The sequence below is a fragment of the Pleurodeles waltl genome, chromosome 10 (assembly GCF_031143425.1).
Source record: "Pleurodeles waltl isolate 20211129_DDA chromosome 10, aPleWal1.hap1.20221129, whole genome shotgun sequence".
NCBI lineage: Eukaryota > Metazoa > Chordata > Amphibia > Caudata > Salamandridae > Pleurodeles > Pleurodeles waltl.
This window is the reverse complement of record NC_090449.1, coordinates 55,439,866-55,464,374: the sequence shown is the minus strand read 5'-3', so window position 1 is coordinate 55,464,374 and position 24,509 is coordinate 55,439,866. Positions and strand designations below refer to the sequence as shown.

At 46.0% G+C, this 24,509-nt stretch overlaps 1 protein-coding gene across 2 annotated transcripts in view; it reads left to right on the top strand.

Annotated features, from left to right (window-relative positions):
- Window positions 1-24,015, top strand: part of LOC138261025 (metalloproteinase inhibitor 1-like) — a 49,080-nt gene extending 25,065 nt beyond the window's left edge. For both annotated transcript variants that reach the window (XM_069209635.1, XM_069209636.1), the window contains exons 4-6: window positions 1,353-1,467; window positions 17,984-18,105; window positions 23,496-24,015. In XM_069209635.1, the coding sequence (XP_069065736.1) occupies window positions 1,353-1,467; window positions 17,984-18,105; window positions 23,496-23,651 (393 nt within the window). In that variant the 3' untranslated portion in view covers window positions 23,652-24,015. The remainder of the gene's footprint in view (window positions 1-1,352; window positions 1,468-17,983; window positions 18,106-23,495) is intronic.
- Window positions 24,016-24,509: the final 494 nt, after the last annotated feature.

Sequence of the window (24,509 nt, the reverse complement as noted above, 5' to 3'; positions counted from 1 at the left end):
GGGGGAGTGGGGGGTGGGAGGTATGTCAGAAGGGGGAGTGGGGGGTGCTATGTCAGAAGGAGGTGGGGAGGGGGTGCAGTGGCTGGAGGGGGTGTCTAGTGCTTGCTGGGGGGGTGGAGGAGCCATCTACCAGTGACAGGGAAGGAATTCCCTGTTACTGGTAGCCCTTCTGCCATGGTTTTCGCGGCGGTGCTACTGCCACGGAAACCATGTCGAAATGCCAGCTCCAAAAACCGCCGGCGGTCTTCTGTGAACTGCCGGGTTGGAAATAGTCATCTTCGGCCCGGCGGTTGAGACCACCATGGCAGTATCAGTGGAGATGTGGCGGGTTGGCATCTGCCAACCCGCTACACTCAGCCTGTTGGTGGTGGACCGCCACATTTACCCTGGCAGTCTGAAGACCGCCAGAGTCAAAATGACCCCCTTAGTGTCAAAATTTCATCTTGAGTGTTTATCTACTACTAGATGGGGTCTTCCCATGGCTAGAAAGCCAGTTTGGTGGAAAAACCTCTCTTTTAACACATGAGGACCTATGAATTTTGATACTGTTCAACTTCCTTTTGACTGAGGTTTTCCTCATGATGCACAGGAGGATTGAATCGTTCTATTAAACAGTAAATCAGGCCCTGACTACCACATCTAATGGCAGCATTAGATCAGTTAGTAGTGCTGCTTCTAAGTCATGGGGAAGGAATGGCAAAGCTGGACAGTAAATGTTAGCTGGGTATTTTGGATGGTAAGTTTGATCCTAACTTATCAAACAAATCCCTGATTACACCACGTGCATGCTCGATAATCCTGTGAGAAATACCTGAGCTCCAGATACTGTCACCATACATCTGCAAGCCGAGGAGGAGACAAGGCGATCTGTGCTCTATGATTAGTAGCACATTGATTTTCTGTATTTAATTCACACTCTAAGTAGGTTCTACTCAAAGAGGCCTCAAAAACCTGGAAAGGATTGGTAATGTAGTGTGCAAGGGTGGAAAAATGAATTTGTTAAAAAAGGAAATACAAATTAATTTCTGTTTGTTAGGACAAGGGCTGATTGGATGGAGCTGGAAGTCTTTATTTACTGTTAAATTCAAAGAATTCATGATTTATTACTATTTAAAACCTTCCACCATTGATAGTCTCAAGTGCATAGAGTATTATTGATCTGTCACCAGCAGCTTGGCAGACATTGGCTTTTTTCCCAAGAGACCTTTACTTGTTCACCTGTCTCTATAATCCCAGTTTAAGAAGGAGACAAGATAAAGGACTGGGAGGTCAGTTTAGAGCTCAAGAGGTAATACCTTATTTCATCTTGATGACTTCTCATGATCAACATTGTTTTTCACTCCTTATGCCAGGTACTGAAAGGCAATGAGGCACTGAAGTCAGTGACGTTCATCAGTACACTAACTGGGACCTCCTGTGAATATACTCACCCTTCTAATGAATTCCATAAGGATTACTTTATCACAGGTAAGGCACCCATGGGGATGTTTTTGGAGAAGCCATCTTTATGCTGTTCATGTGGGGGATATTGTGTGTTCATCATTATTTCGTATCACTGTGATCTATAGACAACCACTGTGATATCTGTAGAGACACTACTTGAGCCCACCTCACTTCCTACAAATATGTACATTACTACTTAATTCCCTGCCCTCAGTCCTTCAATTTTCATAGACACCACTTGAGCACCCATCCCATTTTCTTCAAATCTGTACATGCATTATGTGAGCCCCCTGACCCAATTCCCCCATGGCATGCACTCTCCTTTGAAAAAACACTTGGTTGTTGATAATCATAAGGGATATATTACACTATGCTCACTTTCAACAAGGTATTGAGGCATGTAAAACAACAAAGTTCAAAGCTATCTAATTTAAAGACAACAGATGCATAAACTGGAGACACCAGGATTCTGGGATTTTGAGCAGTACATATGTTGTTTGTACTAGAGGGGACAGCTATACGACGTGTCTCTCTGTTATTAATGTGAATATTTTTGTCCTCGGCCACAAAGACGGGGAAATACATGTACAATGCTGCTATATACCTGTATTTAACAACCAGCATTGGGTCTTAATAATTCATGTACAGACCTATGCTGCTTCTTTGATGAAGTTAGCTCGTTAAAAATACCATATACCTTTATACATACAATATTCTGAAACGACTGTATAGTCCTTTACGAAATTGAGAAATTTGTCAGGATTTGAGATGTTTGGATAGTAATGTATTCACCTCTGCAGCTGTTCCTCTGTCCTTGAAGGCAGGTTCACTAAAGCTTGTAAAATAAGTACAAGACTAGATCCGTGCCTTCACATCGTGCACAAACACTAATTCTTGTGGGTTGATTTTGGAGATTTTCTTGCGAATCTTGTAAATTCTCAGCTACCTTGACACAGCTGACTCACCTTCCCGTCTGCTTGACAATGATTGGCCTTCTACCACTAAGATCCTCCCAGGTTTGTCTTACCCGGTGCAGTGCCACATTTCTTGCACCCTTTAGTGCCCCCCTAATGCCACCAAGTGTGCGTCGTATCTAAGATTAGCATCAAAATTGAAGATTAGAGTTCGGAGCTTTGCTGACGCTAATCCTGCAAAGCCTATTGAGGCCCGTTGTAAACAACAGTGTGGGTCCTTTTAACCCCTGCTCTGAGCAGGCATTAAAAGTGCTGAATAAAATGATGCAAAAGAAATCTCTTAGATTTCTTTGCACCATTTTATGTCCCCCCCCTAATAGGGGAATGCCCCCTTTGCATACATTATGCCTGGCACAGGCATAATGTGGCGCAAGGGGTTACAAAGTGGTGCAATGCATGCATTGCTCCACTTTGTAAATTTGGCACCGTGATTTTGTCCTCGTTGGGCCACATTAGTTAAAACAAAATTACGGAAGTGCAGCTCTTAAATCTGCCCCAGGTGCTCACAAAGTAGACACATTCAGAGGGTGTGACAATGGCACACTGGGAGCATGCCAAAGGTGCCCCTTTATTGGCTTTTGTAGTGGATGATCAATTCCCCAAGTTCAATCATTAATTCTATCCCTAACTCAAACAAAAATGCTCAAGAAGAAAAAAGGCTTTTGTGGTAACTATTTAGCTTTTCCTTCATGATCCCCGAAAGAGTCCCGGAAAATAGTTAAGGAACCCTGAACTTGTTGATTACAACAAATCATCCAAAAGCAAATCCCTGACTTATTATACCTAAAATAGGTCAAATATATGCTTTAATTAATGTGAACTGTGGCATACTCAAAACCGTTGACCTTTCTTCTTACAAAGTGATTGGAAGGCCAACATTTTCTCAGTGATCCGTTATTTTCATGCAGACAGGACTGTAAACTCACATGGTGTCCCCTTGATTGCTGCCTTTCTAGAACATTTAAGGCAATCCTCTTGTTCCTGCACATACTTCTCTTTTTAGTGTGACAAATAACCATTTAATATGGGTAGGAAATGTTCACCTTCATCTGAAGCGAGTCACTATCACCTCTGATACAGAAAAATTGTCAAATTACAAGCCGGTTTCTAGTTTGCAATATTTGAATAAGGTTCTATGGTAAGGAGCAAGACTTAAGTTTCAGACCCTTATCAAGGCTCATAAAAATCACACTGAATATTAGGCAGATTTTTGGTTCTCTTCTTAGCACTGAAGTTAACGCCACAGCAATAATGAAGAGCCTTCGCTTACTGGTAGATACTGACAACATCCACCCTGCTTTCTGGTGCTGTGGTTGCGATTTGTCAAGTTTCAATTTATTTTCCTTGCCCAAGTACCTCCTTATTTTCTTAGCATCCTGGGCATGTCCTGTGCCTTGACAATACCCACCCCACCCACTTCCTGGCAGGTGGTAGTGACCTACATCACACTGCTGTAAATGCAGCTGCACTGAGTGTGCAGCCCGGCTTCTCGTGCACCTGAGGCTATGATGATATTTTTGACAGAACCCTGCAATTATGCACATAGCTCCTGTTCCAGAGATGAACGCTTGTCTTCCAGTAATGTACCAAAGGGTGTGTTATTGTCCCCTTCTGACACCAGTCCCTTGTATTCCTGCAACCCCATGACTCATACTTCACATCACCAAGGAATGTATGCTAAAATGTCTTCTATAACTTTCTAAGCTGTGCATGATAAAATACTCATCCCTTAAGTATATGTAAAGTCAAGGTGTATATCTGACTTTGATGACGGCTTGGATATTATGCCTTTTAAGAGACCTGGCACTGCAATATTTCGGTCCCTCAGTAAACTGTGGTTTCAGTCTCTAATCTCAAGAAAAACAAAAAACTATAACTGAAATGTGTTGCCAGTACAGTGACCTGGATGTCCAAATGGCAATTTACCTAATAAATTCTACCACAGTTAGGACCTCAAAGGTTTGGTTAAATCCATAATGTGATGCGTATCAAATGTTTCTACTAGGCAGATACTAGAGACCTTTCCTTAAAATTAAAACAACGATATACACTATTTAGCCCTGAAGAGGTTCCACGCTGTAGAAACAAGAATCATATATACAAAACCTTTTTTGAGGTTTCAAACTGCTTGATTTGCAGAATCAGGCTGCTTGTGACTACAAAAAAAGTTTTTCAAATGTACAAAAGCCAAATTGTGATTCTGTAATCTGTTACCAAACCGTAATTTAAGTTTGAGAAGCAGTATTTTAAAGGGGCATGTTTAGGGCATCCCTTCCTAATAGAGATTTGCAGAGGTCTGTATGAATGTTTTGCGCTTAAATTACGGTCTCAAAATATTTATTTTTCACCACCACCTCAAGAGTGGTGGTAACCATTCGCAAATGGGAAGGGTTCCCAGGGGACACCTTTCTCTTTTGTGAATGTAGATACAAATATTTGTTAGGAGCAGGCAGTGATCCCACTTAAAAATTTAATTTTTTTCTTGTTAAATGCTGCTCGTTTTCCTTTAAGGAAATTTGGATGCATTAAAAAAAAGCAATGCTTTATCAAAATAAATCATGGACATGGTGATCCCCAGTAGGCCACCATCCCTGTGATGGCGGAAATTCCAAATAGGTCACAAATTGTAACCTATCTCATTATTATTCGTGATGTGTGTCTATTACAATCACATTAGGAATCGCTATTACTAACTTGACCATTTTTTATACACAAAGGATTGTGATTTTCTAATTGCGATTCGCAAAGAATCTCAGTTTTGGAACTTGCAATCACTAAATTATGTACATGGCCCAAAAGGCATTGGCCACTACCTTTTTACTTTGATTAAGGATGGAGTAAAGTACCTTTAGTGAAAACAAGCATCTGAACCTTCATTTTTAACCCCTTCGCTGCCAGGCCTTTTCCCCCTCCTGTGCCGGGCCTTTTTTTGCCTATTTGGGGCAGTTCGCGCTTAGGCCCTCATAACTTTTTGTCCACATAAGCTAACCAAGCCAAATTTGCGTCCTTTTTTTCTAACATCCTAGGGATTCTAGAGGTACCCAGACTTTGTGGGTTCCCTTGAAGGAGGCCAAGAAATTGGCCAAAATACAGTGAAAATTTCGTTTTTTTCAAAAAAATTGGAAAAAGTGGCTGCAGAAGAAGGCTTGTGGTTTTTCCCCTGAAAATGGCATCAACAAAGGGTTTGCGGTGCTAAACTCAGCAGCTTCCCAGCTTTCAGGAACAGGCAGACTTGAATCAGAAAACCCAAATTTTTCAACACAATTTTGGCATTTTACTGGGGCATACCCCATTTGTGCAATTTTTTGTGCTTTCAGCCTCCTTCCAGTCAGTGACAGGAATGGTCATGAAACCAATGCTGGATCCCAGAAACCTAAACATTTCTGAAAAGTAGACAAAATTCTGAATTCAGCAAGGGGTCATTTGTGTAGATCCTACAAGGGTTTCCTACAGAAAATAACAGCTGAAAAAGAAAAATATTGAAATTGAGGTGAAAAAACCATCAATTTTTCTCTACGTTTTACTCTGTAACTTTTCCCTGCAATGTCAGATTATCGAAAGCAATATACCGTTACGTCTGCTGGACTCCTCTGGTTGCGGGGATATATAGGGCTTGTAGGTTCATCAAGAACCCGAGGAACCCAGAGCCAATAAATGAGCTGCACCCTGCAGTGCGTTTTCATTCTATACCGGGTATACAGCAATTCATTTGCTGAAATATAAGGAGTAAAAAATTGCTATCAAGAAAACCTTTGCATTTCCAAAAAGGGCACAAGATAAGGTGTTGAGGAGCAGTGGTTATTTGCACATCTCTGAATTCCGGGGTGACCATAGTAGCACGTGAATTACAGGGAATTTCTCAAATAGATGTCTTTTTTACACACACTCCTATATTTGGAAGGAAAAAATGTAGAGAAAGACAAGGGGCAATAGTACTTGTTTTGCTAATCTATGTTCCCCCAAGTCTCCCGATAAAAATGGTACCTCACTTGTGTGGGTAGGCCTAGCACCCGCGACAGGATATGCCCCAAAACACAACATGGACACATCACAGAAAACAGAGCTGTTTTTAGCAAAGTGACTACCTGTAGATTTTGGCCTCTAGCTCAGCCGCCACCTAGGGAAACCTACCAAACCTGTGCATTTCTGAAAACTAGAGACCTAGGGGAATCCAAGGAGGGGTGACTTGCGGGGCTCGGACCAGGTTCTGTTACCCAGAATCCTTTGCAAACCTCAAAATTTGGCTAAAAAAACACATGTTCCTCACATTTCTGTGGCAGAAAGTTCTGGAATCTGAGAGGAGCCACAAATTTCCTTCCACCCAGCGTTCCCCCACGTCTCCCGATAAAAATGATACCTCACTTGTGTGGGTAGGCCTAGCGCCCGCGACAGGATATGCCCCAAAACACAACGTGGACATATCACAGAAAACAGAGCTGTTTTTAGCAAAGTGACTACCTGTAGATTTTGGCCTCTAGCTCAGCCGCCACCTAGGGAAACCTACCAAACCTGTGCATTTCTGAAAACTAGAGACCTAGGGGAATCCAAGGAGGGGTGACTTGTGTGGCTCGGACCAGGTTCTGTTACCCAGAATCCTTTGCAAATCTCAAAATTTGGCTAAAAAAACACATGTTCCTCACATTTCTGTGGCATAAAGTTCTGGAATCTGAGAGGAGCCACAAATTTCCTTCCACCCAGCGTTCCCCCACGTCTCCCGATAAAAATGATACCTCACTTGTGTGGGTAGGCCTAGCGCCCGCGACAGGATATGCCCCAAAACACAACGTGGACATATCACAGAAAACAGAGCTGTTTTTAGCAAAGTGACTACCTGTAGATTTTGGCCTCTAGCTCAGCCGGCACCTAGGGAAACCTACCAAACCTGTACATTTCTGAAAACTAGAGACCTAGGGGAATCCAAGGAGGGGTGACTTGTGTGGCTCGGACCAGGTTCTGTTACCCAGAATCCTTTGCAAACCTCAAAATTTGGCTAAAAAAACACATGTTCCTCACATTTCTGTGGCAGAAAGTTCTGGAATCTGAGAGGAGCCACAAATTTCCTTCCACCCAGCGTTCCCCCACGTCTCCCGATAAAAATGATACCTCACTTGTGTGGGTAGGCCTAGCGCCCGCGACAGGATATGCCCCAAAACACAACGTGGACATATCACAGAAAACAGAGCTGTTTTTAGCAAAGTGACTACCTGTAGATTTTGGCCTCTAGCTCAGCCGCCACCTAGGGAAACCTACCAAACCTGTGCATTTCTGAAAACTAGAGACCTAGAGGAATCCAAGGAGGGGTGACTTGTGTGGCTCGGACCAGGTTCTGTTACCCAGAATCCTTTGCAAACCTCAAAATTTGGCTAAAAAAACACATGTTCCTCACATTTCTGTGGCAGAAAGTTCTGGAATCTGAGAGGAGCCACAAATTTCCTTCCACCCAGCGTTCCCCCACGTCTCCCGATAAAAATGATACCTCACTTGTGTGGGTAGGCCTAGCGCCCGCGACAGGATATGCCCCAAAACACAACGTGGACATATCACAGAAAACAGAGCTGTTTTTAGCAAAGTGACTACCTGTAGATTTTGGCCTCTAGCTCAGCCGGCACCTAGGGAAACCTACCAAACCTGTACATTTCTGAAAACTAGAGACCTAGGGGAATCCAAGGAGGGGTGACTTGTGTGGCTCAGACCAGGTTCTGTTACCCAGAATCCTTTGCAAACCTCAAAATTTGGCTAAAAAAACACATGTTCCTCACATTTCTGTGGCAGAAAGTTCTGGAATCTGAGAGGAGCCACAAATTTCTTTCCACCCAGCTTTCCCCCACGTCTCCCGATAAAAATGATACCTCACTTATGTGGGTAGGCCTAGCGCCCGCGACAGGATATGCCCCAAAACACAACGTGGACACATCACAGAAAACAGAGCTGTTTTTAGCAAAGTGACTACCTGGAGATTTTGGCCTCTAGCTCAGCCGCCACCTAGGGAAACCTACCAAACCTGTACATTTCTGAAAACTAGAGACCTAGGGGAATCCAAGGAGGGGTGACTTGTGTGGCTCGGACCAGGTTCTGTTACCCAGAATCCTTTGCAAACCTCAAAATTTGGCTAAAAAAACACATGTCCCTCACATTTCTGTGGCAGAAAGTTCTGGAATCTGAGAGGAGCTACAAATTTCCTTCCACCCAGCGTTCCCCCAAGTCTCCCAATAAAAATGATACCTCACTTGCGTGGGTAGGCCTAGCGCCGGCGACAGGAAACACCCCAAAGCGCAACGTGGACACATCCTAAATTTTGGAAAAAAACAGAGGTGTTTTTTGCAAAGTGCCTACCTGTAGATTTTGGCCTCTAGCTCAGCCGGCACCTAGGGAAACCTACCAAACCTGTGCCTTTCTGAAAACTAGAGACCTAGGGGAATCCAAGGAGGGGTGACTTGCGGGGCTCGGACCAGGTTCTGTTACCCAGAATCCTTTGCAAACCTCAAAATTTGGCTAAAAATACACATGTTACTCACATTTCTGTGGCAGAAAGTTCTGGAATCTGAGAGGAGCCACAAATTTCCTTCTACCCAGCGTTCCCCCAAGTCTCCCGATAAAAATGATACCTCACTTGTGTGGGTAGGACTAGCGCCCACGAAAGGAAAGGGCCCAAAACACAACGTGGACACATCACATTTTTTTATAAAAAGCAGTGCCTACCTGTGGATTTTGGCCTGTAGCTCAGCCGACACCTGAGGAAACCTAGCAAACCAGTGCATTTTTGAAAACTAGAGACCCAGGGGAATCCAAGATGGGGTGACTTGCGGGGCTCTGACCAGGTTATGTTACCCAGAATCCTTTGCAAACATCAAAATTTGGCCCAAAAAACACTTTTTCCTCTCATTTCGGTGACAGAAAGTTCTGGAATCTGAGAGGAGCCACAAATTTCCTTCCACCCAGCGTTCCCCTAAGTCTCTCGATAAAAATGGTACATCACTTCTGTGGGTAGGCCTAGCGCCCACAAAAGGAAATGGCCCAAAACACAACGTGGACACAACATATTTTTTCACAGAAAACAGAGGTGTTTTTTGCAAGGTGCCTACCTGTGGTGTTTGGCCTGTAGCTCAGCCGGCCCCAGGTGGGGGGGGGCAGAAATGCCCTAAAATAAATTTGCCCCCCCAACCCCCACCCTCCCCCGCCGGGAGCGACCCTTGCCTACGGGGTCGCTCCCCCTGCGTGACATTGGCACCAAAAAACAAATCCCCGGTGCCTAGTGGTTTCTGCCCCCTTGGGGGCAGGTTGACCTAAACTCAGCCAATCTGCCCCCAAGGGGGGCAGAAATGGCCTAAATACAATTTGTCCCCCAGGGGAGCGACTTTTGCCTGATGGGTCGCTCCCCATCTCTAAAAAAAAAAAAGAAAAATTCCCCTGGCGCCTAGAGGTTTCTGCCCCCCCCCCCGGGGGCAGTTCGGCCTAATAATAGGCCGATCTGTCCCCCAGGGGGGCAGAAATGGCCTAAAATAAATTTGCCCCCCCAACCCCCACCACCCCCCCGGGAGCGACCCTTGCCTACGGGGTCGCTCCCCCTGCGTGACATTGGCGCCAAAAAACAAATCCCCGGTGCCTAGTGGTTTCTGCCCCCTTGGGGGCAGATTGACCTAAAATTTGCCAATCTGCCCCCAGGGGGGCAGAAATGGTCTAAATACAATTTGCCCCCCCAGGGGAGCGACCCTTGCCTGATGGGTCGCTCCCCATCTCTAAAAAAAGAAACAAAAAAAAAAAAAAAACACAAAAAAAAAATTGCCCTGGTGCCTAGAGTGTTCTGCCCCCCCCCCAGGGGCAGTTCGGCCTAATAATAGGCCGATCTGTCCCCCGGGGGGGCAGAAATGGCCTAAAATAAATTTGCCCCCCCAACCCCCATCCCCCCCCCGGGAGCGACCCTTGCCTACGGGGTCGCTCCCCCTGCGTGACATTGGCGCAAAAAACAAATCCCCGGTGCCTAGTGGTTTCTGCCCCCTTGGGGGCAGATTGACCTAAATTTGGCCAATCTGCCCCCAGGGGGGCAGAAATGGTCTAAATACAATTTGCCCCCCCAGGGGAGCGACCCTTGCCTGATGGGTCGCTCCCCATCTCTAAAAAAAGAAACAACAAAAAAAAAAACACACAAAAAAAAAATTGCCCTGGTGCCTAGAGTGTTCTGCCCCCCCCCCCCGGGGGCAGTTCGGCCTAATAATAGGCCGATCTGTCCCCCGGGGGGGCAGAAATGGCCTAAAATAAATTTGCCCCCCCCGGGAGCGACCCTTGCCTACGGGGTCGCTCCCCCTGCGTGACATTGGCGCCAAAAAACAAATCCCCGGTGCCTAGTGGTTTCTGCCCCCTTGGGGGCAGATTGACCTAAAATTGGCCAATCTGCCCCCAGGGGGGCAGAAATGGTCTAAATACAATTTGCCCCCCCAGGGGAGCGACCCTTGCCTGATGGGTCGCTCCCCATCTCTAAAAAAAGAAACAACAAAAAAAAAACACACAAAAAAAAAATTGCCCTGGTGCCTAGAGTGTTCTGCCCCCCCCGGGGGGCAGTTCGGCCTAATAATAGGCCGATCTGTCCCCCGGGGGGGCAGAAATGGCCTAAAATAAATTCACCCCCCCAACCCCCACCCCCCCCCCGGGAGCGACCCTTGCCTACGGGGTCGCTCCCCCTGCGTGACATTGGCGCTAAAAAACAAATCCCCGGTGCCTAGTGGTTTCTGCCCCCTTGGGGGCAGATTGACCTAAAATTGGCCAATCTGCCCCCAGGGGGGCAGAAATGGTCTAAATACAATTTGCCCCCCCAGGGGAGCGACCCTTGCCTGATGGGTCGCTCCCCATCTCTAAAAAAAGAAACAACAAAAAAAAAAACACACAAAAAAAAAAATTGCCCTGGTGCCTAGAGTGTTCTGCCCCCCCCGGGGGGCAGTTCCGCCTAATAATAGGCCGATCTGTCCCCCGGGGGGGCAGAAATGGCCTAAAATAAATTTGCCCCCCCAACCCCCATACCCCCCCCCGGGAGCGACCCTTGCCTACGGGGTCGCTCCCCCTGCGTGACATTGGCGCTAAAAAACAAATCCCCGGTGCCTAGTGGTTTCTGCCCCCTTGGGGGCAGATTGACCTAAAATTGGCCAATCTGCCCCCAGGGGGGCAGAAATGGTCTAAATACAATTTGCCCCCCCAGGGGAGCGACCCTTGCCTGATGGGTCGCTCCCCATCTCTAAAAAAAGAAACAACAAAAAAAAAAAACACAAAAAAAAAATTGCCCTGGCGCCTAGAGTGTTCTGCCCCCCCCCCGGGGGCAGTTCGGCCTAATAATAGGCCGATCTGTCCCCCGGGGGGGCAGAAATGGCCTAAAATAAATTTGCCCCCCCAACCCCCACCCCCCCCCCGGGAGCGACCCTTGCCTACGGGGTCGCTCCCCCTGCGTGACATTGGCGCCAAAAAACAAATCCCCGGTGCCTAGTGGTTTCTGCCCCCTTGGGGGCAGATTGACCTAAAATTGGCCAATCTGCCCCCAGGGGGGCAGAAATGGTCTAAATACAATTTGCCCCCCCAGGGGAGCGACCCTTGCCTGATGGGTCGCTCCCCATCTCTAAAAAAAGAAACAACAAAAAAAAAAAACACAAAAACAAAATTGCCCTGGCGCCTAGAGTGTTCTGCCCCCCCCCGGGGGCAGTTCGGCCTAATAATAGGCCGATCTGTCCCCCGGGGGGGCAGAAATGGCCTAAAATAAATTTGCCCCCCAACCTCCACCCCCCCCCGGTAGCGACCCTTGCCTACGGGGTCGCTCCCCCTGCGTGACATTGGCGCCAAAAAACAAATCCCCGGTGCCTAGTGGTTTCTGCCCCCTAGGGGGCAGATTGACCTAAAATTGGCCAATCTGCCCCCAGGGGGGCAGAAATGGTCTAAATACAATTTGCCCCCCCAGGGGAGCGACCCTTGCCTGATGGGTCGCTCCCCATCTCTAAAAAAAGAAACAACAAAAAAAAAAAATACAAAAAAAAAATTGCCCTGGCGCCTAGAGTGTTCTGCCCCCCCCGGGGGCAGTTCGGCCTAAAAATAGGCCGATCTGTCCCCCGGGGGGGCAGAAATGGCCTAAAATAAATTTGCCCCCCCAACCCCCACACCCCCCCCCGGGAGCGACCCTTGCCTACGGGGTCGCTCCCCCTGCGTGACATTGGCGCCAAAAAACAAATCCCCGGTGCCTTGTGGTTTCTGCCCCCTTGGGGGCAGATTGACCCAAAATTGGCCAATCTGCCCCCAGGGGGGCAGAAATGGTCTAAATACAATTTGCCCCCCCAGGGGAGCGACCCTTGCCTGATGGGTCGCTCCCCATCTCTCAAAAAAGAAACAACAAAAAAAAAAAACACAAAAAAAAATTGCCCTTGCGCCTAGAGTGTTCTGCCCCCCCCCGGGGGCAGTTCGGCCTAAAAATAGGCCGATCTGTCCCCCGGGGGGGCAGAAATGGCCTAAAATAAATTTGCCCCCCCAACCGGCACCCCCCCCCCCCGGGAGCGACCCTTGCCTACGGGGTCGCTCCCCCTGCGTGACATTGGCGCCAAAAAACAAATCCCCGGTGCCTTGTGGTTTCTGCCCCCTTGGGGGCAGATTGACCTAAAATTGGCCAATCTGCCCCCAGGGGGGCAGAAATGGTCTAAATACAATTTGCCCCCCCAGGGGAGCGACCCTTGCCTGATGGGTCGCTCCCCATCTCTAAAAAAAGAAACAACAAAAAAAAAAAACACACAAAAAAAATTGCCCTGGCGCCTAGAGTGTTCTGCCCCCCCCCCGGGGGCAGTTCGGCCTAATAATAGGCCGATCTGTCCCCCGGGGGGGCAGAAATGGCCTAAAATAAATTTGCCCCCCCACCTCCCCCCCGGGAGCGACCCTTGCCTACGGGGTCGCTCCCCCTGCGTGACATTGGCGCCAAAAAACAAATCCCCGGTGCCTAGTGGTTTCTGCCCCCTTGGGGGCAGATTGACCTAAAATCGGCCAATCTGCCCCCAGGGGGGCAGAAATGGTCTAAATACAATTTGCCCCCCAGGGGAGCGACCCTTGCCTGATGGGTCGCTCCCCATCTCTAAAAAAAAAAAAAGAACAAAAAAAAAAAACAAAAAAAAAAAATTTGCCCTGGCGCCTAGAGGTTTCTTCCCCCCCTGGGGGCAGATCGGCCTAATAATAGGCCGATCTGCCCCCAGGGGGGGCAGAAAAGGCCTTCCCAAACAATTGCCCCCCCTGGGAGCGACCCTTGCCAAAGGGGTCGCTTTGTTGCGTGACATTCGCGCGCAAAAACAAACTCCCTGGTGTCTAATGGTTTCTGCCCCCCTTGGGGGCAGATTGGCCTTATCAAAATAGGCCAATCTGCCCCCAAGGGGGGCAGAAATGGCCTAAATATATATTGCCCCGTAGGGGAGCGACCCTTGCCTAAGGGATCGCTCCCCACCTAAAAAAAAAGAATTCATCACAAAAAAAAAAAAAAAAAAAAAATGGTCCCTGGTGCCTAGAGGTTTCTGCCCCCCCTGGGTGCAGATCGGCCTAATAATAGGCCAATCTGCCCCCAGGGGGGGCAGAAAAGGCCTTCCTAAAAAAATGCCCCCCTGGGAGCGACCCTTGCCCAAGGGGTCGCTCCCTTTTGCCAATTTCAAGAAAAAAAAAAAAATCCCTGCTATCTAGTGGGGTTTCAAAAGCCGGATTGCAAGCAATCCGGCTTTTGAAACCTGTGAGAGACTTCAAAGGGAAGGAAATACATTTCCTTCCCTTTGAAGCCTCTCGGGGCCTCCCCATGGGATTGAAAAAGAAATGCAAAAGCATTTCCAGCGCGATGGGGGAGACCCTGTGACTAATCAGCGCGCGCTCGCGCGCTGACGTCACAGGGGGGGTTGGGGGGGTCGGGGGTGGGAGGGGAAGGGCTTCCCCTTCCATCCCTGACTTGGGGGGGTAGGGGGGAACCCCACAGAGGGAGCGAGAGCGCTCCCTCTGGGCTGTGTGCCGAGGACGTAGTGGTTACGTCCTCGGCACAGCAGCACTGTGCCGCAGGACGTAACCACTACGTCCGCGGCACAGAAGGGGTTAAGGACTCTTTATAGTTACTTGGAAATATAAATTACTTTGAGCCATATGTACAAAAGCATTTTTGCGGGTGGTAACGGCCCAGTATGCAGAATCTGGCCGTTGATGACTGCAAAAATGTTTTTACAAATGTACAGAGCACAAGATGTGATCCGTCAGCATCTTACCAAATAGGAATTTTTATTTAGTGATTCGGTATTAGGAAGGGTGTGTTTAGGGTGTCTTTTCCTAATACTGAATCGCAGTGTATGTATGAATGTTTTACTACCCTTTGTAAATGCTGAACCACGTATATTTCAAGAGAAGGCAGTGATGGTAACCATTCACAAATGGGAAGGGTTCCCAGAGGATACCTTTCTGTTTGTGAATGTAGATACAAATATTTGTTAGCAGCAGGCAGTGATCCCAATTTTTTTCTTGTTAAATGCTTCTCGTTTTCCTTTAAGGAAATTTGGATGCATTAAAAAAAAGCAATGCTTCATCAAAAGAAATCATGGACATGGTGGTCCCCAGTAGGCCACCATCCCTGTGATAGCGGCAAATCCAAATAGGTCGCAAATTGTGACCTATCTCTTTAATATTCTTGATGTGTGTCTATTGGAATCACATTAGGAATCGCTATTAGTAACTTGACCATTTTTATACACAAAGGATTGTGATTTTCTAATTGCGATTCGCAAAGAATCTCAGTTTTGGAACTTGCAATCACTAAATTATGTACATGGCCCAAAACGCATTGGCCACTAACTTTTTACTTTGATTAAGGATGGAGTAAAGTACCTTTAGTGGAAACAAGCATCTGAACTTTCATTGTCAAGGACTCTTTATAGTTACTTGGAAATATACATTACTTTGAGCCATATGTACAAAAGCATTTTTGCGGGTGGTAACCGCCCAGTATGAAGAATCAGGGCATTGATGACTGCAGAAATGTTTTTACAAATGTACAGAGCACAAGATGTGATCCGTCAGCATCTTACCAAATAGGAATTTTTATTTAGTGATTCCGTATTAGGAAGGGTGTGTTTAGGGTGTCTTTTCCTAATACTGAATCGCAGTGTATGTATGAATGTTTTACTACCCTTTGTAAATGCTGAACCACATATATTTCAAGAGAAGGCAGTGGTCCAGGGGGCCACTGCGTTCTCTTAAAGAATGAGACTTCAAAGTTTCATTTTTTCTATTTAAATGCATCCTAATTTCCTTTAAGGAAATGGGCTGCACTTAACAAAAAGACATCTGCCTTACCGAAAAGCACTCACAGACATGGTTGTCTTGTGACCCCAGCAGGCCACCATCCCAGTGATGGCCGCGACTCCTAATGGGTTGCAAATTGCAACCTACCTGATAAATTTTCATGAGGTAGGTTGATTGCAAACCCATTAGAAATCACTACATTAAACTCAATAGGTTTCATATATTAGAAATTGGGATTTCCTAATTGTGATTCTCAAAGAATTTGAAATGAGGAAATCACAACTCCTAAAATGTATACATATGGTTCTTTGTTTTACCAACTTAGCAACAATTAATTTTCCTCTCCTATTTGTAATTTCTAAATTACTCCTATTTTTGCAGTTCTTGTTGCTCTAAAATACCTCAAGTCAACCCTTGTTCACTATAAGTGAGGTTTCATACATACATTCATTTCTATGGAAATTTAAAACAAAATAAAAACAATACCCTTTGACAAGATTTAGGCAAGGAAGGTACACTCGGTTTATGATGGAGTGCTATTTGTTCACAAACTCACGGTTGAGGTTAGGTTTCTTGTGATCCGACCACCTTTGAGGGACTCCATGAGCGTGAATTCTGACAATGAACTGTTGATGGCACTACAGAGAAGGTTGTGTCAGCTTCATGGCAGTAGGGAGAACATACATAATGGAATTTGTTGTTTGTATGGAATTTATGGGCTTAAATGGTCTTCCTAAGTAAGGGGTTGAAAAGATTCCCATCCTAAGTAGTGTATTGATGTTAATATATAAGTAATTACTGTATTTGCAGGTGTTAGAATGGTTACACAAACCTCGTTTTTGTACCTTTTTAGATGAGTAGCTAAGCTACTGTCTTCAGCTAAAATTGTTTGATATTAAAAATATGAGAACTTCTCAAGGACAAGGTGGTGCTTGCCATATCAGAGAACAGTTAGACTGTAGGATTGTTGGAGTAGCACTTTTTAATTTGTTTTCCACTACATAGATCTTTGCAGCACTGCGGTGGTGCTTTCAAATTTCAGGCTGGACGCTCTTTACTCAATTGTTCCATGTTTTTGGAATTGTTTTAAGTGAGCAGTGTATGTATTCCCCCTAATAGAATCAATGAAATATTGTCACTGTGGGTTGATGGCAACTGAGACGTGATTATTTTTATTTCCGAGACAAGAGTTCCGGGGTTTCTGTTGTTGCTTTTCTTGTTCACTATTTACTATAACAGACTTGTAAAGAAAACATGGACAGAATAAGATTTTGGTCAGGCTTTTCCTACAGTAGAATATTGAAGGCCAAGTGACTGTATGGTTGCACATTTCACTCCCATTATTTATGTGGGATGCAATTTGTTTTAATCTGTAGGTGATGGAGGAAGTGATGGAGGAAGTGATCTAATAATGAATTTTTAGAGAGCTATGCTACATGAGGAGGAAATCAATTAATCTGTGAAACATAGATGATGGCTTGTTACTACATGTTGCCTGTTCATAGAGCTGTAAATGCAATGTTCAACAAGAATTGAACTAATGCCTCAGAAGGAAGCAGGGATTGAGTTGTTGGTGTATTATTATAGAGATATTTGTATCAATGGAAAGGTGACAGAAAGTAGAAGAGATCATTGTTACGGATAAAGTCTTGGGGATTGGTCGGACAGTTGACACCTAACTAAAGAAGTGACTTGTGGACACAAATCAGAGTCATAGGTGCACAAGACCCAGGATAAAGTTGGAAAGCATCTATGAAGTTAAAGGATAAGATGTGGGCTGCATTAGCCTGATGTATTTATCTGTTGTGAACAGGGTTGTTTTTAAAGTACGCAGGGTTTTGTTGTTGTTTGTGTGGTCATTGCCTCTATGAGTGTAGAGTGTAATCTGCCCTTTCCTCCTGTCAGTTTACAGAGTCAGGTCTCATGGAAGCGTTGGTCATCAGTGGAGATTGAGTAGTTACTTTGGATGCACTGCCCATGCACTTGTTTCCCCCACAGTTATTGACTACAGATCTAAGCCAGTCCCTCTGGTACATTCAGAAGCGGCCACCATGAATCTATTTGTCCATCCATGCAGGGAGAGTCTTCCCAGATGATGGAAAAGCCCAGTGCTAATTAGTTTAATAAATATGTTATGGTATTTTCCTTGATTTTGTCTTAATCCACCTAATTACCCCTTGAATCCAATACAAACTGTGGAAAATGAAGGTTTTTTGATGACTCACTATACTACGAGAGGTTACGGTAACAAATACTAATGAAAATGTGTTTCTTTCTCCACTGTTCATGAGCAGCTTCCGTCAATAACAATGATGCCTCTGTGCATGGTTGCAACTACATCGTACCCTGGAACGAGCTGACACTTGAGCAAAGAAAGGGTGTTGAGGGGGCCTACAACAAAGGATGTGCTTGTGAAGTGAGTATGCCTTAGGAGCTTGGGCCTCTTTGTGCTGCTAAAAAAGGAGCAAAAGAGAGGTCAGCCAGGAAGCGGGGTAAACTAGTGGACACAACATGGAGAGGAATTGGAAAATTAATTTACAGCTTTTTGTGAGTGCAGATCTCAAACATCAGGAATTCACAAGTTTTTCCTAGAGTACTGAAACAGTTGCAGGTTTCTTAGAATAGTCCTGGAAAAGCTTCAATAATTCCTAAGTTCCTGTATTCATAGGGCTTTCTGCATGCCTCATTACACATACTGTACAATTGTGCCTTATGAAATTCTGTCACATGTGTAATTGCACCACTTTTAGAATTTGTTTGTAGATACACCCATTTTGCATCTGCTCACTTTCCTATCTTCACTCTGAAAAGGTATTTTTTCCTGGTCTTGACAGAAGTAAGTCTCTATTTTTAGGTTAGCAGAGTGCTAAGTGTAAAGTCTTTGTACCAACACACACAGTAACTTAATGAAAACACTACAAAATGACACAACACCAGTTTAGAAAACTAGGAAGTATTTATCTAAACAAAACAAGACCAAAACGACAAAAATCCAACATACACAAGTCAGGTTATGAATTTTTAAAGATTAAAATCAAAAATAGCGCTTAGAAACAAAAATGCTTTGATGACGTGTTAACACGGCGTCGTGAAGGAGTCGTTCCCAACAAGCCGACACCAGCGGCGCAGGACACGGAGTCATGTAGATCCCCAAGTACAGTACCTTTGGTGAAGTGTGAAAACAAGCCGATGCGCGAAGTCGGGGATCGCGGCGTCTGTGCGAAACGTTGAATCCGCGCACTTCGAGCGGCGTCGGTCACGAGGTGGTGCGGCGACTTCCACAGAGTCACAGACTTCAGCAGGGCTGCAGCGGCTTCGGGCCTGCGAAGAGCGTCGCTTTCCAGCGAAGGTCACGGCGTCGGGTACAGGCGGCGTCACCGGATTCAGCAGCGGCGTCGGTCCGAAGTCGTCCGACGTCGATTTTCTTGGATTTCCACCAGCTTTCCTTTCAAGGGCCCAGGGACTGGATAGGGCACCACTTGTCAGAGCAGGGGTCTCTCCAGAGACTCCAGGTGCTGGCAGAGAGAAGTCTTTGTTGTCCCTGAGACTTCAAACAACAGGAGGCAAGCTCTAAATCAAGCCCTTGGAGATTTCTTCACAAGATGGAAGGCACACAAAGTCCAGTCTTCGCCCTCTTACTCTGACAGAAGCAGCATTGCAGGAAAGCTCCACAAAGCACAGGCAGGGCAGCACTTCTTCGTCAGCTATTCAGCTCTTCTCCAGGGAGAGGTTCCTCTTGGTTCCAGAAGTGTTTCTAAAGTCTGTGGTTTTGGGTGCCCTTCTTATACCCAATTTCTCCTTTGAAGTAGGCCTACTTCAAAGTAAAGTCTCTTTGGAATGTGAAATCCTGCCTTGCCCAGGCCAGGCCCCAGACACTCACCAGGGGGTTGGAGACTGCATTGTGTGAGGGCAGGCACAGCCCTTTCAGGTGCGAGTGACCACTCTTCCCCTTCCTCCTAGCCCAGATGGCTCATCAGGATATGCAGGCTACACCCCAGCTCCTTTTGTGTCACTGTCTAGTGTGAGGTGCAACCAGCCCAACTGTCAAACTGACCCAGACAGGGAATCCACAAAGAGGCAGAGTCACAGAAATGGTATAAGCAAGAAAATGCTCACTTTCCAAAAGTGCCAATTTCAAGCGCACAATCTCAAAATCAACTTTACTAAAAGATGTATTTTTAAATTGTGAGCTTAGAGACCCCAAACTCCACACGTCCATCCGCTCCCAAAGGCAATCTACACTTTAATCAGATTTAAAGGAAGCCCCCATGTTAACCTATGAGGGGGACAGGCCTTGCAACAGTGAAAAACGAATTTAGCAATATTTCACTGTCAGGACATATAAAACACATTACTATGGGGGTCATTACGACCTCGGCGGTCTTTTTGCAAGACCGCCAAGGGACCGCCGTATAGACCGCCTGTGCAGGTGGTTTGCCGCTTGGCGTATTATGACTGTTGGCTGCTCTCCGTCGTTATTCCGACGGAGAGCCGCCAACAGCCATACTTGCGGGCGGCAGGGAATTGGAGGTTGCTCCACCTCCACCGCCACGCCAACAGAACACCGCCCAGCGAATCAAGTCCTGTGATTCGCTGTGGCGGTGTTCTGTTGCCGTGGCGGTGTCGGCGGAGCTGCCCCATGGCTCCCGTCCCCTCCCGGAGGATCGACGGACCAGGTAAGTCGATAGTCCGTTAGGGGAGGGGGCTGGGGGGCGTTGTGTGTTGTGTGCGTGCATGGGGGTGTGCGTGTGTGTATGTAGGGGGGGTGTGTGAGTGCGTGAATGCTTGCGGGGTGTTGTGTGCATGGGAATGAGTGCGTGTATGTCTGTGGGTATGTCTATGGATGTGTGCGTGTATGTTTGAATGTGGGTGTGTGTGTAAGACTGTGTGTGTGGATGTAGGCATGTATGTCGGGGTGTGTGCGTGTGTGTGTTGGTGGTGCCTGCATGCATGTCGGGTGTGTGTCAGTAATGTTATGTTGGGGGTCGGGGTGGGGAGGGGGGCCCTGCCACCTTTGGGGGGTGGCAGGGGTGGTGGGGGTGTAGGGGAGGGAGTCGGGGTGGGGGGTGTTGGAGACCCCTATCAGTGCCAGGGAAGGAATTCCCTGGCACTGATAGTGCTTACCGTCATGGATTTCATGGCGGTTCAAACCGCAGGAAATCCACGGCAGTAAGCTGGGTCCAAATACCGCCGGCGGTATACTGACGGCCGCGGGGCTGGAGACCCAGGTCTCCAGCCCGGCGGACGTTTCCGCCCTGGCGGGCGGTACGGAGAACCGGCGGATGACCGTGGCGGTAACCGCCATGGTCATAATTCACCTAGGTAAGACCGCCAGCCTGTTGGCGGTCTTACCGCCGGTTCTCCGTCATCCGCAAGGGTTGTAATGACCCCCTATATGTCCTACCTTAACCATACACTGCACCCTGCCCTTGGGGCTACCTAGGGCCTACCTTAGGGGTGTCTGACATGTAAGAAAAGGGAAGGTTTAGGCCTGGCAAGTGGGTACACTTGCCAAGTCGAATTTACAGGTAAAACTGCACACACAGACACTGCAATGGCAGGTCTGAGTCATGATTACAGAGCTACTTATGTGGGTGGCACAACCAGTGCTGCAGGCCCACTAGTAGCATTTGATTTACAGGCCCTGGCACCTCTAGTGCACTTTACTAGGGACTTACTCGTAAATCAAATATGCCAATCATGGATAAACCAATCACATACACATTTTGTAAAGGAGCACTTGCACTTTAGCACTGGTTAGCAGTGGTAAAGTGCCCAGAGTAACAAAAACAGTCAATTCAGAGTCCAGCACACATCAACAACCTGGGGAACAGAGGCAAAAGTTAAGGGAGACCACACCACAGATGAAAAGTCTAACACTGGTGTTGCAGGGTTCAGGTAGGGCGTCATCATATAGGTGTGCACTGCGTAGGCACTGTCTCCTAGAAGGAACAGAGAGTAAAATGAGTACTTGTGCCATCTGATGCCACACCGACATCAATGCAACATTGTAAACTGGCAATTTACCTAATAGATAGTCTTCACCAAATTCCCAGCTAGCAGTCTTGTGTGAATCCCGCTGTGGTGAAATATGTACGAATCATGTGTGCTCCCTGGGTACCTGGCGACGAGATCCGTAATGATGTAGGAGCCATTGTATATCACATGTATGCTCATTGAATGTTGGTTTTTACGGTTGCAGTACACATACTCTGTGGCCGATGATGGACAGATTGCAACATGTGTCCCATCTATGGCACCTAGGACATGTGGGAACTGTGCTATCTGGTAGAATGTGATTTTAGTGTGCTGTAATTCCTGTGGGCTGTGGGGGAACCTGATGTACTGGTGTATTCTGCTAAGCATGGCATTGAGAAATGCGTTGAAAAATCTAGAGAGGGCATTCTGTGATACCCCTCCAGTTGCTGCTTTGACCCCTTGATAGCTCCCTGATGCTAGTAGGTGCAAGGAGCATAATACCTGCACATGGGTGGGTATGCTATTGGTCCTGCGTGTTGTGCGCTGCAGCATAGGTTGTAGCTCAGCTATCAGGTCAAGTATCATGGCCGAGCTCAACCTGTACTTCTCATAAATGTCCTCCTCAGTCTGGTCCGAAAGGGTTATGCGCACCCTAAAAGTGCGCTCCTGCCTCCTCCTCCCTTTCCTCAAACCTGCCAAGATCCTCATTCTCCTCGCCATCACGTAGAGTGCAGCCATTGTGGAAAAGAGGCTGAGTCATTCTGGGCCTCTTTTTATAGTTTGCACCTGGTTACCACCTGGTTTCAATTTGTGGTAAATTGCATGTGCAAAACGACATTCTGCGAGTAATCGCAACTTGCGAATATTTGATGCATCGCATTGCGACGTGGTTTTCCGTGTCGCAATCTGCGTTTTGCAAATAGCGTCATGATTTATGGAATCGCTATTTGAGAGTCGCAATTCCAGCTCGCAATTTGCGAGGTGCAAATTGCAATTTGGTATTTCATGTCGTTATTTGTGAAACGCAGATTGCGGCACGCAAAACCACATTGCATTTGCTAAAAATCGCAATTTTTGTGAAACCTTATTTTCACGCTGCGAATGCCTTTGATACATCGCAAAAGACAGTTTTGCATTTGGAACCGGACGATTTTTGCGATTCGTACAGTTTGCGAATTCAAAAACGCTTGATACATCTGGCCCAGTGTGCGCTGGCTCTATCTGTAAAATGTAATGAGCGTCACAAGCATCTGCAGCCTCTTCTGTAATACTACAGTGCCCTGTGGTGCGAAACATAACTCATTACACAGTGATTTGCAGAGGAAACGGTATCCAGGTGAAACAAAGGAGTATTCAATTTACGCTCGTCTCCAAATGGGTGTTGAGAATTGTTGTCTTTTTTGTTACATGCTCACCTGTCTAAATAGTTGAATGAGATGATTTTGGAGTAGACTGCAGCCTTACTTTCCTATGTCATTCCATCAGCTGTAACAGTTGTTTCAGAGAAATTAGCTAAACAGTTTTTCAGGTGCAAAACTTTATGGAATTTAAAATGATTTTTATGCCATAATTTCAGAACCTTTATTGCCTATTGAGCTAATGATTGTAAAGTAATAAAATTATCCTAATTACCTATCATCTCATTTAACAACTGTTCAAAAACTCTAAATAAAATAATATTTTACTTAAATCAATTTTTAAAGTACATTTCTTGCAAGCCTCTGCATCACTTCACCAAAATGTACATTTGAAAACATTAACTTATTTGGAAGCTATTTTCGTACCTTTTTGGTAAACAGCTTATTTTGTTTTTAATTTTCTCTTAAGATCATATCCTGCACTTCTCAGCCTTGTTCCACGCCAGAGAAGACATGCGTAATAGAAGAATATAATGGTGGCGACTCTGAAGATCAGCTGAAGAACCAGGTCTGTGTCCTCATCAACCCCAACACCTGCGAGTGGAAGGACATTGTGGAGGACTAATGTACTATAGAGGCAGCCTCACTGTTCAAGAACCGGTAGATGGATGACCACCCCGTGGATGGGAATTAGTACCCCAACAAAGTAGAACAGCCTGTAAAAAACACAGGGAGAATTACTGCTCCAGAAAAACACGGGATCATGCCTCTGTTCTTTGCAGAATCTTCCTCTGTTTCTGATCCCTTCTATATTTGTACACTTCTTATCCTCAGTTCACGTGCCTACGTGCTTCTGTATCCTTAATTGTTGGCAATGCATCCTGTTGCTAAGTACAGCATTTCGGAGCTCTGTTTGCACTTTATTATTACGAAAAATAAAGCAAAAAATTCTGGTTTTAAGAATTACTTAATAAAACGAATCAGTGCAAGGCCTTTTTCCTCTGCGAACTATGTTATCTTGGTTCTGATAATGCTAAATGACCTTCGTCTAATATTTGTTTCACCTCTGGAAAGCCAGTGGCTCATTGATCCCCTTTTTTTCATCCTAAAGAAGGCCCTTCTAAGTTCTTTATTACTGTGTCAACACACTTAATTCACATAACTATGGATCTGACAGAAAAATAGAAAAATTCACACATAGAAAATGTAATAATACTGCCTTTTAGTCTACTTGATGTATATATGATTGTTATCATACTTTTGTATAAAAAAAGTTATTATAACATAAACCTGGGATGACAAATATGTGGGAAATACGTATATTTCGTTTGAAAACTCAAATATATGCAAACTTTTTAAGTTGTGGAAATTATGTTCAGTGTGAGGAGGGTGCCGTGAAACGTATCTGTGACTTTGGCCTGATTCTTAATTTCTCTGGAACGTCTACCTGTAAGAGAAAAGCCACTTTCAAGTACCTTTTGAC